The following is a 16890-nucleotide window of genomic DNA, read 5'->3' as shown; positions in this document are numbered from 1 at the left end:
TCACAATACTAAAGTTTCTCATGGACCCATTAATCAGGGACGGATCCAGAATTTTTTTATTATGGGGCACAATATAACTCTAAGGATTTGATTGCTTTTTATTCCTCCTCTAGATATATGGATAATAGCATGAGATATAAATTCATATTTTTTATATTTTGTTTGGTTTGAATGATAATATATTTATCCACTCACTCCTTATAAGGTTCTTTTAGGTATAAAATTATCCATTTTCTAAGAGAAAATATGTTGCCCGAAAATTTATACTACTATTTTTTTTATCAGAAAAAAGAAGAAGCAATTCATTAAGAATGGAAATAGGCATCAGTAATGCCCAAAGCTCAGTTGCATAGCAGGTTCGAAATGACACCAGAACACCATGAAGTGAAGGTGTCCTTCCACTCAAACAATTAAAAAAATAATAATTCAACTCCACATTCGAGCTTGTATTTCTACAAATGTACTTTTAATCTCCCGGACCTTATCGTCAAAACGGCTCTCGTTCCTTCGTCTCCATAACACCCAAGTCGTACAGCTCCATAAAGCCTTCAGAAACCGGCGGCTTTTCTTTCCTTGACCCATGTGTATAAACGACAGGAAGTGTTCCTCGATGCCTAGCGGACGTGCCGTATGGAATCCAATCCAACCCTGAATACTGTCCCACACCGCGCTTGTCTTCGGGCAGCGGAGAAAAAGGTGATTCGCCATCTCCATAGGGTGAAAACAAGAATTGCAGATGCTCTCCACGTCTCCCAACTCCCGAAAATTTATACTATCTACACGAATTTTTTATTACGTCAAAACAAATGAGGTATAAAACAGTAAATGGAGTTTTCTCTTTTTTATACCTCAAAGCAAATTCACCCTAAATATTAAATACGTTAGAAAATTACTACATAATAATCCAAGTCTATTAGAGATTGAAAGTTTAAAAATTTACGTATTTATTATCTTTTAATTAAATATATGTACAAATTAAATACATATATATATATATATAATAAAAAATTTTAAAATATTGTGGGGGCACGTGCCCCCATGGTGGGGTACGTGCGTCCGTCTCTACCATTAATACCCCGACTTTTCCTTTAATAAGATTTTAGGAGAAATTTGGAATTTAGAATATTAACTTGATACATGCCCGGAGAAACAAATAAATTCCCTTCGTCCCACCTCAAATGTCCAGTTTCTTTTCGACATGGTTATTTAGGAAGATGTTAATCAAATTATTAAGTGGTGTAAAGTAGAGTTGAAAAGGTGATATGAACTCCAAATATTTCCACTTTTTTAGACTAATTTTTTTCATAAAGAAAAATATGACATTTGAAGTGGGACAACTCAAAAAGAAACGGAGAGAGTATTTTCCAACAAAGGATTTTCGAAAGTTTTACTAAATTAAGATTTTTCGTTTGTATATAAGATTGATGTTGTTATGCGATTATGTGGAATTAATTTCTACAAGTTAGGTATGAGTTTTTATGAGATACTGGTATATATACTTCGAACCTTTTAAATTGTGTTGGGTGGACCATTAACAAATTGTTTCAAATTAGTATGGGATTGTTTCAAAAGGCTCAATCATAATTTACATATTTTGGGCTAGTATATACACAATTTTAAATTCAAAAGCCCAGCCCAATTCCTTTTGCCAAAGGATCACGTGCAAAGAATAGAAATAGCAGATATTTTTATAATTATATTCAAATGATGGTTTAATTATCTAAACCTTGTTTATAAGATATGGCTTCCAAATGGCGTGCGCTTCCATCCTACGCCTCATGTATTGCGAATCACCCTTAGGGCGTGTTTTGTAGTATTGTAGAGCCTATATTGCTTGCCAACATGGAGCATTATTCATTGTTTTGTAGCCAACTTAAGAATCGGCTTGGCCCGCTTAAAAAGGACGGCCCGTCAAAAAAAACACTATTCCTACATGAATCTGAAACAGGAGCAGACCCTCAGCTCTATTTACTACCCTTCTACAGTGTAAGCCCTTATTTTACAAGTTTACAATTATACCCCCAAAATGAAGGTTCAAAATAAGCAAATCTCACTTTCCCTCTTCCTTCTCTTTTATGCACTTCACCCAGACGGAAGAGAGACAGGAGAGAGCCGCCATTTTCTTTCCCAACCAAAAGTAATTTGCAAGGTATTGGTGTTGCTTCGATTATGGTTCCTACGCGATTGGTTCGTATTAGACTATGGCAACTCAGATTTCTCGATATATGTCATGAATGTCGAGCTAGGGTTTTTTTTTTTTCAACGTTTGGAATCGCGGCATAGTGATGTTGGGTTACTTGTGGCTGGATAATTTAGATGTTTTCCTTCGACTTATAAATGTTTTTTAGGGATACTATAGCGTCGAACGGCAAGACTGATTATTATTTGCTCACCATGAACAGGGCAACTGTTGGAACCCTGTTCCCTACAGCTCGAAGAGGAAGATAGCAGCGCAGTTGTCGAATTCGTGCCTCAAGCATACAACTTTTTGTGAGTAGAACAAACCACTGTTATATAATTAATTTTTGTGGGTTACATAACTTCTCACTGGTGTGATTTTGCTATACTTGGCATTGATTGAGGTACTGATAGTTGATGTAAAGCCATTTCTGTTTTTAAAATTTGCAGTATTTGAATGCTATCAGGCCATGAATTCTGCGTGTTTTGTAGGATTACATAATTTATCATTTTTTGAAATTTGCTGTATTTTCTAATTGCGGTATTTCATCGAACTCTTGCCCCAAATTAGGAATTTTGAACGTAACTATGCCCTCTCGACGCCAAATAAATGCTTACGTGTTTTCAATGGCGGAGGAAATTATGCACCAACAACTATTGCAAATCATTGCAGTTTTTGATCAAATAGATAGAAGTAAGGCGCGAAAAAGGAATCGATGTTTAGGACCCGGGCCTTATACTATACTGACACGTATTCCCGACCAAGTAAAACACATGGGTAGGCTCGTTAACGTTAGTGATGTTGATTGTATTTTAAATTTGCGGATGGATCGCAACACGTTTGGGCGCCTCTGTCAACTGTTGCGACAATTGGGAGGTTTAAACAACGGCCGGTATGTGACTGTTGAGGAGCAGGTTGCTATGTTCTTATCTGTACTCGCGCATCACAAAAAAAATAGGGTCGTCCGCTTCGATTTTTGGAGATCGGGATATACCATCTCAAAGTATATTCACGTGGTGCTTAAAGCCGTGCTCTCACTTCACATATTACTATTCGTTAAGCCGTCTCCTGTCACGGAAGAATGCGTTGATAGTCGGTGGAAATGGTTCAAGGTATGCTTAATATTATTTCATGGATGTTATGAGGTAATCTATTAGATTTTTGCTAGTGGCAACTGCTGATGATGGTTTTATTTTTGTGTGATTGCTTGATAGGGTTGTTTGGGAGCTTTGGATGGTACGTACATCGACGTGATGGTACCCACTGAAGACAAGCCACGGTACAGGACACGCAAGGGTCATATATCTACTAATACGCTGGCTGTCTGCGACCGCAACCTCAAGTTTGCATATGTGCTTCCAGGCTGGGAGGGATCCGCGGCGGATTCCCGTATTCTGCGCGATGCATTGACTAGGCCGTATGGTCTGCGGGTCCCAAAAGGTGGTTTCTTTGCTTATTATTACCTAATATGAAATCTCATATTATGGTCTGCTTCCTATTACTAAGATGTCTATACTGTGGTTATCTTTGATTTTTTCTTATAGGAAACTACTATTTGTGCGATAATGGGTACGCCAATTGCGATGGATTTCTCGCACCGTACAAAGGGGTTCGATACCACTTGAAAGAGTGGGGGGCAATGGCAGCGAGACCACAAAACGCACAAGAACTATTCAACCTAAGGCATTCTAAGGCACGCAATGCAATCGAGCGTGTCTTCGGCATCATGAAAATGAGATGGGGAATACTCCGTAGTGCTTCTTACTACCCTATTAAGATTCAGACCAGATTAATCATGGCGTGCTTTGTGTTGAATAATTTCATTCGCGGAGAGATGGGTAATGACCCCATCGAACAACATTTTGATGAATTGTTCCCGGAGGCTGCTGAACTTGAGCCGGACCACGGGGAATTTGTTGATAGCGTAGATCCTTCTCCTATGTGGAATGCAGCTCGTGATGAGCTTGCAAATTCAATGTGGCAGCAATACTTGGCAAATTAAAACTATTATTTGGTTGTTGTAAGATGGAACTCGTTTTAGATTCTTTGTTGATTGACATCTAGGCTGTGTAATTTTATGTGTGTATTGCTTATTATCAAAGTTTTAGATTCTTTGCTTATTAATATAATTATTTATAGATGTGATAATTGATTAATAATTTTATGATATGGTCTTTAATTAAAAGTTTAGAAAAAAATAATAATGAATGAGAATCGAGGAAAAATAGAATGGAGAGATTATACGACGCCACGTAGGGAATGAATGAGAATTGAGGGAAAAATAGATGGGCGTTCATCCCATGGCCATAGATATAAGGCCTTATTTTGAAAATTATGATGAATGGGCAGCCACGGTTTATATCTTGTAGTAATAACTTTCTTGAATCAACTTCTATGTTAAAAATAGCATGCATGGATAATATAAATAACCTCCTTCGTTTGCCAAAATACTCATTGACAACACAAAATAAATAGACCAGAACTAGATTACTACCGCTCCGCCGCACTACGGCATCACAACCAACTAGCAGAGTCAATATATACAGAAGTTTTGGATTCAACTAGATCACACAAAATATATACACATAAACCAAACATAAACAAGCCAAAATAGATCTTGGATCCTATATAGAAGTTTTGGATTCAACTAGATCACACAAAATACTAACACCAAGCGCTGCCAGTTCAGGGGAAACGAGACTCATTACGATGAGCTTGAAGAAGACGTGCCACGTACTGAATCTTCGCTTCGGCAGGCAACCCAATGAAGATCTCCAGGCGCTGAACTTTGTCCGCTAAAATTTCACAAATATCAAACTTGTCATTCATGTCCAGCCCGGGAATCAAACCCAATTGCTCGTATACTGTCTGCCTCGCCATGCCGAGATCAAACTCGTATCCCACGCGAGTGGCAAGGTTGTCAAGGCGCTCTTTGGTGTCACGACTAATCTCCCCGAGCCACTTGTAGACGCCATTCATCTCTTCCCCTTCCCCTGTTTTACGTTTTTTACTCACCTTTCTTGCAGTTGAAACCTTTTTCTCACCCTGGCAGACACTATCTTCTGCATCTTCGGTCGCTTCTCCATCTTCATTGACATGATGCTGTAAACCATCACCAGTCTGCTGTCCAAGATTGCCACCTACTTCACCAAGACTATCAGCCGCATACATCTTGTGCATTGCCTCCATAACATCCTCTGCGTTTGAGCCATTTGCACGGTCCTTACCAAATACTTCTTTCCAATCTTCAAACATTGGCCAGCTTTTGAAACGCATCTTGGTTGCGTTTGAATCCTTCTGCGTTGATTCAAAAAATGACAATTATTAAAAGAACTTGAGTTTTGTAAATAGAAACACCAAAATTTTATACTTCCTATTATACCTTCACAATCGTCTCCCACTGATCGTTGTCACAATCTAACATGAACGTCCCCTTCGCATTAAACCCAACTCCACTAACATTGAGGGCCATAAGTAGCGAGTTATAGCTTTTTTTCCACGCGCTAAGCTTGGAATTGATATGCGGCATCCCTTTTATGTCAGTCCCGACAAATTCTTTGCGCATAGATTCTTCGAGTTTCAAAAGATAGCCAGCTCGAAACCCATTGTCGGCCTTCCAACCTTGAGCAACGAGTTCCTTGAGCGAGGCCAACAACATTTCTTCCTCCCGGGGCGTCCAGCTTCGGCGTGTCTTGTCGGGCTTCGATGCCCTCACACGACCGATGTCGCTGCTGCCTACTTAACCATCATACAGCCGCACACAATAATAGAAAATTTTACATCAGAATCCACTATATTTGGGGTGAGAAGCACATTAAGCAGTTGTAAAACCAGAATCAAACGACGAAACAAGACAACAACCAACAACCAACAACCAAAGTGGCCAATGAAATATTTTACAATGGGCAATATAAACCATGTAGCGAGCACTCATTGTCAAACATCTATACATTTCAGACATGGAAACTATGACAACAATTTACCAATGACACCAATTAAAGCTTCACTAGCTTTCTCCTAAATCGAATTTATAAATTGAGCAAAAAAAATAAAAAAATAGAAAGGCATCATCCACATTACCTTGTTGCGTTTCACTCATGGTCGTTGCGGATCTGCTTTGAAATTGAACGTAGCACGAAGTGATTTTCCTTTCCCGTCGAAGTTGCGCCGGCAGATTTCAAGAGAAGGAAAAAAAATTGGATTTTCCTTTCCTTTTCCCGTCAAAGTTGCGCCGGCAGATTTCAAGAGAAGGAAAAAAAATTGCTTTGCTATCTACTGATTATTGCTGAAAATCCCTCCAATTTGGGATGCCATAGGTATATTCCCGCCACTATATCTGCGAAAAAAATAGAAGGGTACGCTAGTATTTTGCCAAGTTAAACCAGGGACAAGATGGTAAATTTGAATGGGTATAATAAGTAAACAGTAGGCTACAAAACGCTGAACCCAATTAATCCTTCCTATTTTCGGCTCCTACAAAACGCATGGCCCATGTTAATTATCATGAGTGGGCCAGTGAAGTGTGGCCCATCACTAACTATATTGTACAAAATTTCCGTTCCTACAAAACACGCCCTTAAGTTGTTGCCACGTCGAAACAGTGCTTTTAACATTTTAATTTGAATAAATATCGTGAAAACCTCTAAATTATACTCACTTTATCAAAAATACCCTGAAACTTTTAAAATATTTTCTAAACCCTCAAATTATCAGATTTTTATCAAATATATCCCGCATCTATTTTTCGGTTACCAAAAACGTGATGTGGCTCGTCGGATGCCACAATGTAATTTATATTCTATTTTTTTTAAATGACATGGAAAAAACGACTTCGTTTCGTATCATATTCAATCGTATTTATCCTTAATTCTAGGTTATTAGCGTGAATTTCAAACACGATAGGAGTGAATTTTAAATTTTAGAGTGGATTTTTTAAAATGATATGGTACAAAACGACGTCGTTTTTGTCATTGCATTTTTAAAAAAAATAGGATATAAATTACATTGTGGTATCCGGCGAGTCACATCATGTTTTTGGTAACCGAAAAATAGATGTGGGATATATTTGATAAAAACCTGATAGTTTGAGGGTTAATAGAATATTTTGAAAGTTTCAGGGTATTTTTGATAAAGTGGATATATGTAAGGGGTTTTCATGATATTTACTCTTTTAATTTTAATAAAACTTTTTATTTAATAGAGAAAATTGCCTCTACCTTGGTTGCAACAATTGAGGTTTTCAATGTTTCATATGGAACTCTGAACGCCATAGCAATGGACACCACCAACTATGGTAATAACACATACACAAGTATTAGTAGTTCCATTAAATGCATCCAGTTCTATTTATCTTCAATATTTTTTTTATATCAATTGCTTACCATGTGAACACCTCTTTAGTCGTAGATGTATTATGGATAAGATCTTGCGTCAAAGAAATGTTTGCCATGCGGACATCATGTAAATCGTCTATGTAAGACTTTACATGATATCGCACCGATAATCAAACAGATGTTTGCATGGCAAGCATCTATGCGATTTACATGATGTCCATAGTTGATGGTGTCCATCACTTCAATTTTATTAACATTTCCTCATCATGTAAATCGTATAGTTGCTTCATGCTTGTCATGCGGACATCTGTTTGGTTATCGGTGCGACATCATGCAAAGTCTTACATAAACAATTTACATGATGCCCGCATGTCAAGCACTTCTTTGACGCGAGATCTTATCCATAATGCATCTACGATTAAAGAGGTGTTCACATGGCAAGCAACTGATAAAAAAAAAAAAAAAAAAAAAAGAATTGGAGAGAAATAGAACTAGTTAATTACTGAACTTCTTGTCATTCCAATTTTCTCTATGATTTCTTGTTGAACTTCTTTTCTAACTCCTCCAAAATAAATGGAGCTTTTATTCCCATTGGCTTGCAGACCAAATACTTATGAGAATTTAGAGAATGCATGTAATAACTTTCTGACTGAATTTTGATCATCTCTAGTAAACAAAAGTAAGTCATCGGCAAAATATACATGCACCAAACTTAATCTTTTGCATCTAGGGTGAAAGTGAAAAGCTCTATCCTCATTTAGCTCAACCAAACATGTGTTGAGATATTTGTGGGTTGCTTATTAGTTTTATGGGTTCATTTTAATTGGTCTTTAATAATGAAAAATGAGTTAATTTTATGGGCCCATTTTAATTTAAAATCTTGGCCTTCCTATTAATTAATTGGGCTGCATTTTAAAATGTTTAAAGTTGTTTTAATTAGTATGTTAATTTTACCCCACTTAATATACTAGTACCCAGCCCAACCATTTTCAAAATATTTTCAGGTTAAGTAGTTAGTGATGACGGGGCGGAGTTGAGGATAATGTTCTACTTTCATAATCGTCTTCCGCTTAAGAACTAGCTAGCCATTATCTTATTTTTTTGAAAACGATTTTTTTGTCACTGAAAAGCTATTTGTAGTGAGATAAATACGATCGTCATTTGTATTGTTGCCACTAAAAGCTCTTTTTTTTTGTATGCCACCATTTTGTGTGAATGTTTTCCTCAATTATTATAAGAGTTCTGAAGCTAAACTTATGATCCTTACGACTAATTAATTTGCGGAGTAGTACGTCCTATGCAAATTCTCTTGGTCCAAAATAAATTCATTTTCTAATATTTTTCATTATTTGTATTATTTTGTAAATTGGGGCGTTACAACACATTATGGGAAAAAACATATGTTGGATAGAATCAACATTCATTTCTGCATACGGCATACCAATAGTCAGAAAATGGAAGCAAAGTATTGGATAATTTAGTTTTATTTTTGGTTAAGTGATTCTCGGTAAGAAAAGTATGATGTATACGTAATAGTTTAAAACAACACTCATCCTCAATTGTAAATGGGCCTAAAGATGACAAGAAAAGAGTGCATGTTAAGGATATTAGATGCAGAAAATATATAAGCGACTGAGTGAAGATGATGACATTCTAATACAGTAGATTGCAGTAACTATTATCCACATGCAAACATATGTTGAGGTTTCATAACTGTGTGAGGAAAAGAAGCCACAAGTTAGTTCTGTCCCATCTTTATATGCCAGTTTCAAAATATTGTTGATACGTCTGCTGTAATATTATTTCTCTATCATTAAAAAAATATATATAAAAAATTTGCTCATCACAACAATAATTTTGTCACCCAGTGGAACATTTACCATAGTGATTATCCCAGTTTCCATTAAATTAAAATGGTTGTCGCGGGTTCCATTACCCCACATAACTTACTTTATTACGCTTTGACCTATGAAGTACTTAAATTCTCGCTTTAGTCCTTCATTTTATGATAAATTAGAGCCTATGGTATTTTATTTTTATTTGGAATTTAAAACACTAACGTCTATAACTTATATGTGAAAGATACTCACTTTTCTAGAAATGTGTAGAATCTACCTAAATAGACTATATTATCCTTAAGGACTCAATTATGTTTGTACTTTTCTAACACATTTCTTACACATTTGAGTTGAATGATGTATTTTGCATCATTTCATGGCACAAATTGACGAATATTCTCTCACCTTTTGATTTAAATTCATGAACCAATAATTATGTATTACTATCCGATATTCAAGTTATATGTATACGACTAGTGCGTTGAATGAGCATGATTTGATGGTAATGGGTAGTGATAGGAACCCATTACATTTATTTTGGGTTAAATAGTGGAGAGGGTGTCACGACTAACACAATTAATATTTGAGACATTTGTGAGAATTGAGAAACACTAGGAAGGCTATTGATATGGGCCAAAACATTTTTGCCCATTTCGTCTATTATTTTCATTGTGTTGGCCCATAACATTCGTTGCTTCTTCTTCATCAAACAGTTGAGGATAGTCATCGATTGCATGTGTATTGGCCCGTACAAAATTTTCCAACGTATATTGACGTCCGCCTCAACCACAAGACTAATTAGTTAGTAACTTGATTCATTTTTATGTGGCACGAGTTTGGTATTATTTGTAATTTTATATTTACTTTTTGTGCAATACACCATACATATTATATATATATATATATATATGATTGTGACGATGAAGCGCGGTCTGTTGGTAAGACGGTTCTCCAACAATCAATAGGTCGGAAGTTCAAGTCACCTAGAAAGATAGAGTGTGAGTGTGTTTTTCCTTTATTTTAGTGTAACAAATTTTTTAAAAAAAAAATTGATTGTAACAAAAATTTATTAATAATATTATTTAATTGTGCTCATATATTAAATCAATATATATTTTATAGTTTTTAATTTAAAAAATTATTTATAACTATTTTAAAAATATTAATGAAACTGGCACTGTTTAATTATAATTTTTTTTGAGATAATTTAATTATAAATTTTGAATTAAGGACCACGTTGAGTCTCACGTAAAATATTATATAAAATAACATTCGTCTTATTTACAATATATTAGTAGTATTTATTTACACTCCTGAGAAGATGCATCGTTGCAAACGAAAATTAATATGCACTGACAAAACCAAAATATAAGAGCATCCGCAGTGGCGACCCAATAGGGGGAACTCGAGATCGGGTCGCCCACTGCAGCGCAAGGCGACACGAGGCTGCCCCGATCTATCGAGTGAGGCCTGATCCTTTAACGTCCGAGCGTGTGTTTACACGCATATAATTTTTATTTTTATTTTTAAAAAGGGAAAAACATAGCATACCTGGAAATTGGCGGAAGAAGTGACGAAGAAGATGAAGCGCAACAGCTTTATTTAGTTTTAGTTTTAGGTTTTTATTTTTAGGGCTTTTATTTAGCTTTGGGCTTTTATTTTTAGGGCTATAATTTAGCTTTAATTTCTATTTATAAATACCACTCATTTTTTTGATTCACACACACAATAACTTTTTTTATGTAATTTTTAAGATTTTTAAATTAATGCAATTTAAATTTGAAGTAAGTTGTGTTATTTGAATTTCTGCAATTAAAAATAAATAAAAAATTCAATAATCAAAACTAAAAAAATCAGGTCAGCTATTATGTCATTCCACTGCAAGCTCACTGACCCAATATGGTCCCCTCTCTATATGGTCAGCTATCAGGTCATCTCCACTGTTGATGCTCTAAGATTAAAGAATATTTATATAATTATATTGGACACTAAGGGGGGTGTATTAGTTCAAGATTTATGTAAATTTTAAAAGTCCGTGGATTTTAAAAGTCTATAGAATTCTTCGCGGATTCTTCATAATTTTGAATGAATTCTTGGTCAGATTTTTAATGAATTAGCAAGATTTTGGCGTGATATTTTCGGACTTGGAATCCACAAACCCAGCGAGCGCAGGAATTGAACGAGCGCTAGACCCACTTCCAGCGGCCATTAGGGGCCCATGAGCGTTCGATACCCAGCGAGCGCTGGAGACCCAACAACCGCTAGAGTCCAGCGGCCGCTGGCTTGTGGTATATATATATATATATTTGCACGATAAACTCCACATAAGAGTATATGCACGAGAGAGATGGAACTCCAAAGTCTCCAATAGAGGCAGTGCAAAATCATGGTATGGGAACAATATACAATAAGCTTGGTGATGTGGTGATGGCAAGAAATTCTTCATAAAGAATATGTAATGTAGGAAGAATGGAAAAGGCACGTATGAAACTAAAAGAAAATAAATAGTTAAAAAAAAATCATATTGCTAACTGGAAACAAATTGATATCAGTTGGAGGAAATCGACACTTTCTATAAATTGAAGTGTATGCCAATTAAGCGTTCTCAAATTTCTGTTACTTCTTACGTTGGTTTCTATTGTCTTGTTTTTGTTAATTAATAGGTATGCAGCTGCCAATCAGCCCGGTAAGGCCATAGAGACATTCGACTTTATGCAAAAGTTTAGTTTTTTCTCTTGAACAGAAAACATACTTGATGTTCCTTAATATTCTTTGTACGCACGGAAACTTTGAAGAGGCTGAAGAATTCATGTTTCTGAACAAGAAGTTCTTCCCTCTGGAAACAGAGAGCTTCAACATAATTCTCAATGGATGGTGTAATATAACCGTTGACATATACGAAGCCAAGAGCTGTATTGAGCCAAATGGGACTTCATATATACACATGTTCTCAGGCAATTCCAGAGTATGCAATCTATACGATTCATTGAGGTTGTACGATGAGATGAAGAGAAGGGGTTGGGTGACTTGGGTCCCAGGCATGGAGGTGTATTATTCATTGATTTATGTGCTAACTCGTGACAATTGCCTCAGTGAAGCTCTTAAACTTGTAGATAGAGGATGAAAGAAACGGGTCTGGTGCCTGACTCTACCACCTATAATCTTATCATACGTCCTCTCTGTGAAACTGCAAAGTTTGAAGAAGCAAGAAGCGTGTTAGCAAGTTTGAAAATGAGATTGTGATAGAAGAAAAAAATAAATAAATTAATTAATGAAATTTCATTGAACATCAAGTGGTCCAACATATTTGTTTAAAAAGAAATTAGAGGACAGCATTGATCTCAAGTTTCTTACCCAGCAATCGCTGGGATCAATGACAACGGGCGCTACCGCGCTAGGGTCCCGCGGCAGCTAGCTTCTTGGCCGCGGGCGCTGGCACCCAGCGAGCGCTGGGATTTTGCAGGATTTGTGAATTCTCGTGGTCTGTGTTCGGATTTGTCCACGCCTATTTTTTCAACGAAATCAATGAAAGTCATTCCAACTTTAAAGTCCATATATTAACGAATACACCCAGATTTTCATAGACTTTTAAAAGTCTTGAACGAATACTCCTAGATTTTCATAGACTTTTAAAAGTCTTGAACGAATACTCACAGATTTTTATAGACTTTTAAAAGTCTTGAACGAATACACCTAGATTTTCATAGACTTTTAAAAGTCTTGAACTAATACATCCGGACTTTAAAAGTCTACAGAAATCTATTAAAGTCTTGAACTAATACACCCCCTAAAGATCCCATTAATATTGAGCCAATGTTAAATATTTACATGATTATTACCCGCATAAAAAGGTGTTTTATCGAAGTAAAAAGTATAATAAACTATAATATTTATGGGAAATTATATGGAGCCATAATTATGACTGCCATAATACCCCTTAAAATTTCTGAAAATAATAGGTGACAACAATGCCCTTTCATTAATTTTGAGATAGGATATGAAGGTCAACTATATCTATAAATGTGTGATTCCATTTCCTAACTTAGCAAAGCTATTAAAAAGGAAAGTAAGACCAAAACTGTAGTGATTAATTTGGTAGTTAGATTATCAAATTATGAATTATCTATTTAACTAGCATTTGCATCCCGTGCAAATGCACGGAAAAATATTTTTTATTTTTTATATTTATATAAAAATTAATACTAATTCAATTATCATACTCATAAATATAATAAAAATTAATTTTAACTAAATATATTTCAATTGAATATTACAATTATAAAATTTGATATTATGAAAAAGATAAAAATAAAAAATAAAGAAAGATTCACAATAGTAAAAATTGATATTATGAAAAGGCAAAAAAATAAGTAACAAAGTAAAAATAAAAATAAAAATAATTGAAAATTTATTCGAAAAAAAAGATGAGTGCGGAGAAAGAATTTTTAAAATTTAATCTTTAAATACATATAATTTTTATATTTTAAATTAAATATTTATTTAAAATATATCAAATTAAAGCTCTTATCATGACCTTTAATTTGATATTCATGTTAAATATTTTATAAGTAGTCAAATTTCACAATTTTAGAATGAAATAAAATAAACGAAATAAAAGATAAAGAAAAGGGAAATAAAAGGAAAAATATAGTTTACAAATAAACCTTAAATTATATTATGACTAAAAACAATTCACTCAGTTTTAAAATCGATTTCAAATATAAATTTTAGCTTTTTTTTTTAATTTAATTTGGACTAAAGAAAATAAATTTAAAATCTATTAGTTTGCTGCACAAATCTATTTGCTAGTATTTTTTTTTCTTCTTAAATTCAATTGCAGTTTCTCAACACATTTGCACGTAAAAGCAGTTGTTAGTGCATACTCCATTTTTTTCATGTGGGATTTGTAATTTGTAATTTAAGTTTAAACTACTTTTTGTGTATATATAATAAGACCTTATCTTTGGAAGAAATCACAAAATCGCCATTGAAATCAATTTGAAATTGATTTCAAATTGGAAACTCCCTTTTTAATATAGTATAGATTATCTTTATGCCATGATTATGCGTAATATTCTATTATACATACATATTCTATAATGTATAAAGATTACACAAAAATATCAAAAAATCAATTATCAAAAATGTTTTAAATATATTAATCTAACTCATAAATCATACTAATATTTAATATTTTACATAATTTTAAATTTTATAAATAATAAAATATAGCATAATTCGTGCATCGCACTAACGGACGTACTAGTGCTAACAAAACTCAACTATGAAGGATATTGGTCTCATAATCAACTATAATCAATAAAAAAATTTAGATGACATTTTCTTATGTATTTTCTCATTTTCTTGTTTTGAAAATACCATAAACAAATAAATGTATATGATATGATAGTATAGTCGTCTTTCTGTACTAATGAATCATACTAGGATTGTCGTTTAGTAAATTTTCAGTTGTAATAATGTTTCACTCATACAATACTTACGAAAAAATAAATATTCTTTTGAAATGCATTAAAATTATTTTAATTATTAATTCTTTTTCTTATTTTGCATACTCAATTATTTTTCGGCCGAACTTTGTGTCTGGAATGACATCGCTTCCATCCAACTATACAATAAGACATTGATTTTATTTTTCTCTGCGATCGTATTTATGCCAAGCGAGTATATTTATGATATATCATTATTCAAAAAATAGACGAGTACGTAAAATATATATATATATATATATATATATATTTAAAATTAAAGCGTAAAATGAGAATTTTATTGAAAGATGATTAATTTATACGTCATTAACTTTTTTATAAATAGTTTGTAATATGTAAAAGTGCCGAAAGTTGACTTGGTTTATTACAAGAACAATTTGTCATTAAATTAAATGCTTCAGAACTGTTGCACCAGTCAATTATCATGTTAAAAATTACCATAATTCATAATACAGTGAATGTAAGTATGGGGGGAGTGGGAGGGGGTTGCTGCTCATGGCGTGGTAATTACTAGGGGTATAATCGAATCGAGTCGAACCGAATAGTGGTGTGCTCAAATTTGGTTTATTATGTATCGAATCGAATCCCGAACTTTACTTACCGAATACTTTGCGGCTCACGAGCCTAATCGAGCCTATACGAACTTTCTAAATTTATATTTATATTCAAAATATTGATTATTTTATTTTAAAAATAAATTATTTATTTAAAATAATAAATATATTAATTAGTATTTTCTTATAACAAACAAAATTAATTAGAGATTTAATACAATTATTATTAATTTTAGTGGATAAATATAAGTTATGTCTACTAATAATTTATATTTTTCAAGCTGAATCACTTGACGAACATGTTCACGAGCTAACGAGCCGAATACTACTAAGCTCAAGTTTGGTTTATTTATTTTACGAGCTTCTCTAAACGAACTTGAACGAGGTTTTTTCGAGCCGAGCTCCGAATAGTTCGCGAGCGGTTTGGGTTGTTTACGGCCCTAGTAATTACTCATGTGGTATATATTGTCCCTTTTGATGTGGACTAATTAGTTCACTATATATAAGGAAACAATTTTTAATTAATTAAGGCAAGAAATAAATGTAAGGGTAATATTGTAAAACAATAAATTAATTAGTTCACATATAATTATAACAAATATAAAATGACTAATTTGAGCCATTATGGCTGCCATAATTATGGCCATTTAGCACTACCTATGTCATTTAATAGCCACGCTGGTTCTACATGGTTCAATACTTACTAATAGCTAATAGGTCCAAGAAAATTAGGCAATTTGATAGTTGACATCTCTCAATATCTGCGTCATTTATGCAATATATATTACTTCGCAAAGTAAATTAACTATCCACCATCATAAGTTCTAAGTCAATGTCAACTAGTGGGGCTCATGAATTTATTGGTCCTAACACATTAGACCAACCAAGTATCACGAAATTTCACAACATTTTTCCAAAATTAACTTCTCCCTTGCAAATAGATCCAAGTATACGTCGAGAATAAACATTATTATTATTATTATTATTATTATTATTATTATTATTATTATTATTATTATTCCCTCCATGTCATTACAAATGTCCCATTATTTTTGGGTACGAGTATTTAATTTGTAGATAAAGTGTGTTGATGAAAATTATTTAAATATTAGGTATAGAGAGAATATGTTGCCAAGAAATGAATGAGACAATTATAATGAGACATCCTATTAGAAAAAATGGGACGAATGGAATAGTATATAAACGAAATTGCATATTTTGAAATAACACACCACCTACAATATAAACTTTGATTCATTAATTATTTATGTTATTAACTCAATTGGCGTGAAAACAATACCATGATTGTTTCAATTATGTAAGAGGCTTTGTGAGGGTTTGATCTTGATATGTATCCAATTACTTAATATAGACGTTTGCTTCCATTATTTTTTCCTATTGAAAACAATTTGCTAAAGTTACTCGAAAAAACGAAAACAATTTGCTAAAGGGATTAGGGATGTAGCCATGCATGTGGCT

The 16890-nt window shown here is 33.8% G+C and overlaps 3 protein-coding genes across 4 annotated transcripts; 2 read left to right on the top strand and 1 right to left on the bottom strand.

Annotated features, from left to right (window-relative positions):
* Positions 1-1993: 1993 nt before the first annotated feature.
* On the top strand, positions 1994-4244 carry LOC131003615 (uncharacterized). The gene is made up of 5 exons (XM_057930150.1): positions 1994-2149; positions 2403-2490; positions 2750-3291; positions 3394-3619; positions 3724-4244. Exons 3-5 carry the CDS (start codon positions 2767-2769, stop codon positions 4179-4181), a joined length of 1209 nt encoding a protein of 402 aa, XP_057786133.1. The 5' UTR covers positions 1994-2149; positions 2403-2490; positions 2750-2766; the 3' UTR covers positions 4182-4244.
* Positions 4245-4718: 474 nt separating this feature from the next.
* On the bottom strand, positions 4719-6571 carry LOC131003614 (uncharacterized protein At2g29880-like). Of its 2 annotated transcripts, none has more exons than XM_057930148.1 (3): positions 6260-6571; positions 5562-5917; positions 4719-5476 (listed from the first exon to the last, which is right to left on the bottom strand). In XM_057930148.1, exons 1-3 carry the CDS (start codon positions 6276-6278, stop codon positions 4865-4867), a joined length of 987 nt encoding a protein of 328 aa, XP_057786131.1. In that variant the 5' UTR covers positions 6279-6571; the 3' UTR covers positions 4719-4864. The 2 variants fall into 2 exon arrangements, with proteins under 2 accessions (XP_057786131.1, XP_057786132.1); XM_057930149.1 differs by having other exon boundaries at positions 5562-5914; positions 6260-6569.
* Positions 6572-11736: 5165 nt separating this feature from the next.
* On the top strand, positions 11737-12593 carry LOC131003601 (pentatricopeptide repeat-containing protein At1g80880, mitochondrial-like). The gene is given in 4 exon segments (XM_057930131.1): positions 11737-11774; positions 11951-12077; positions 12079-12465; positions 12468-12593. Coding segments are annotated over 4 exon segments (678 nt in total).
* The last annotated feature ends 4297 nt before the right edge of the window (positions 12594-16890 follow it).

The sequence above is a fragment of the Salvia miltiorrhiza genome, unplaced genomic scaffold, assembly GCF_028751815.1.
Source record: "Salvia miltiorrhiza cultivar Shanhuang (shh) unplaced genomic scaffold, IMPLAD_Smil_shh original_scaffold_233, whole genome shotgun sequence".
Taxonomy (NCBI): domain Eukaryota; kingdom Viridiplantae; phylum Streptophyta; class Magnoliopsida; order Lamiales; family Lamiaceae; genus Salvia; species Salvia miltiorrhiza.
Note: the sequence above shows the minus strand (reverse complement) of the source record. Positions and strands in the feature narration are given on the sequence as shown.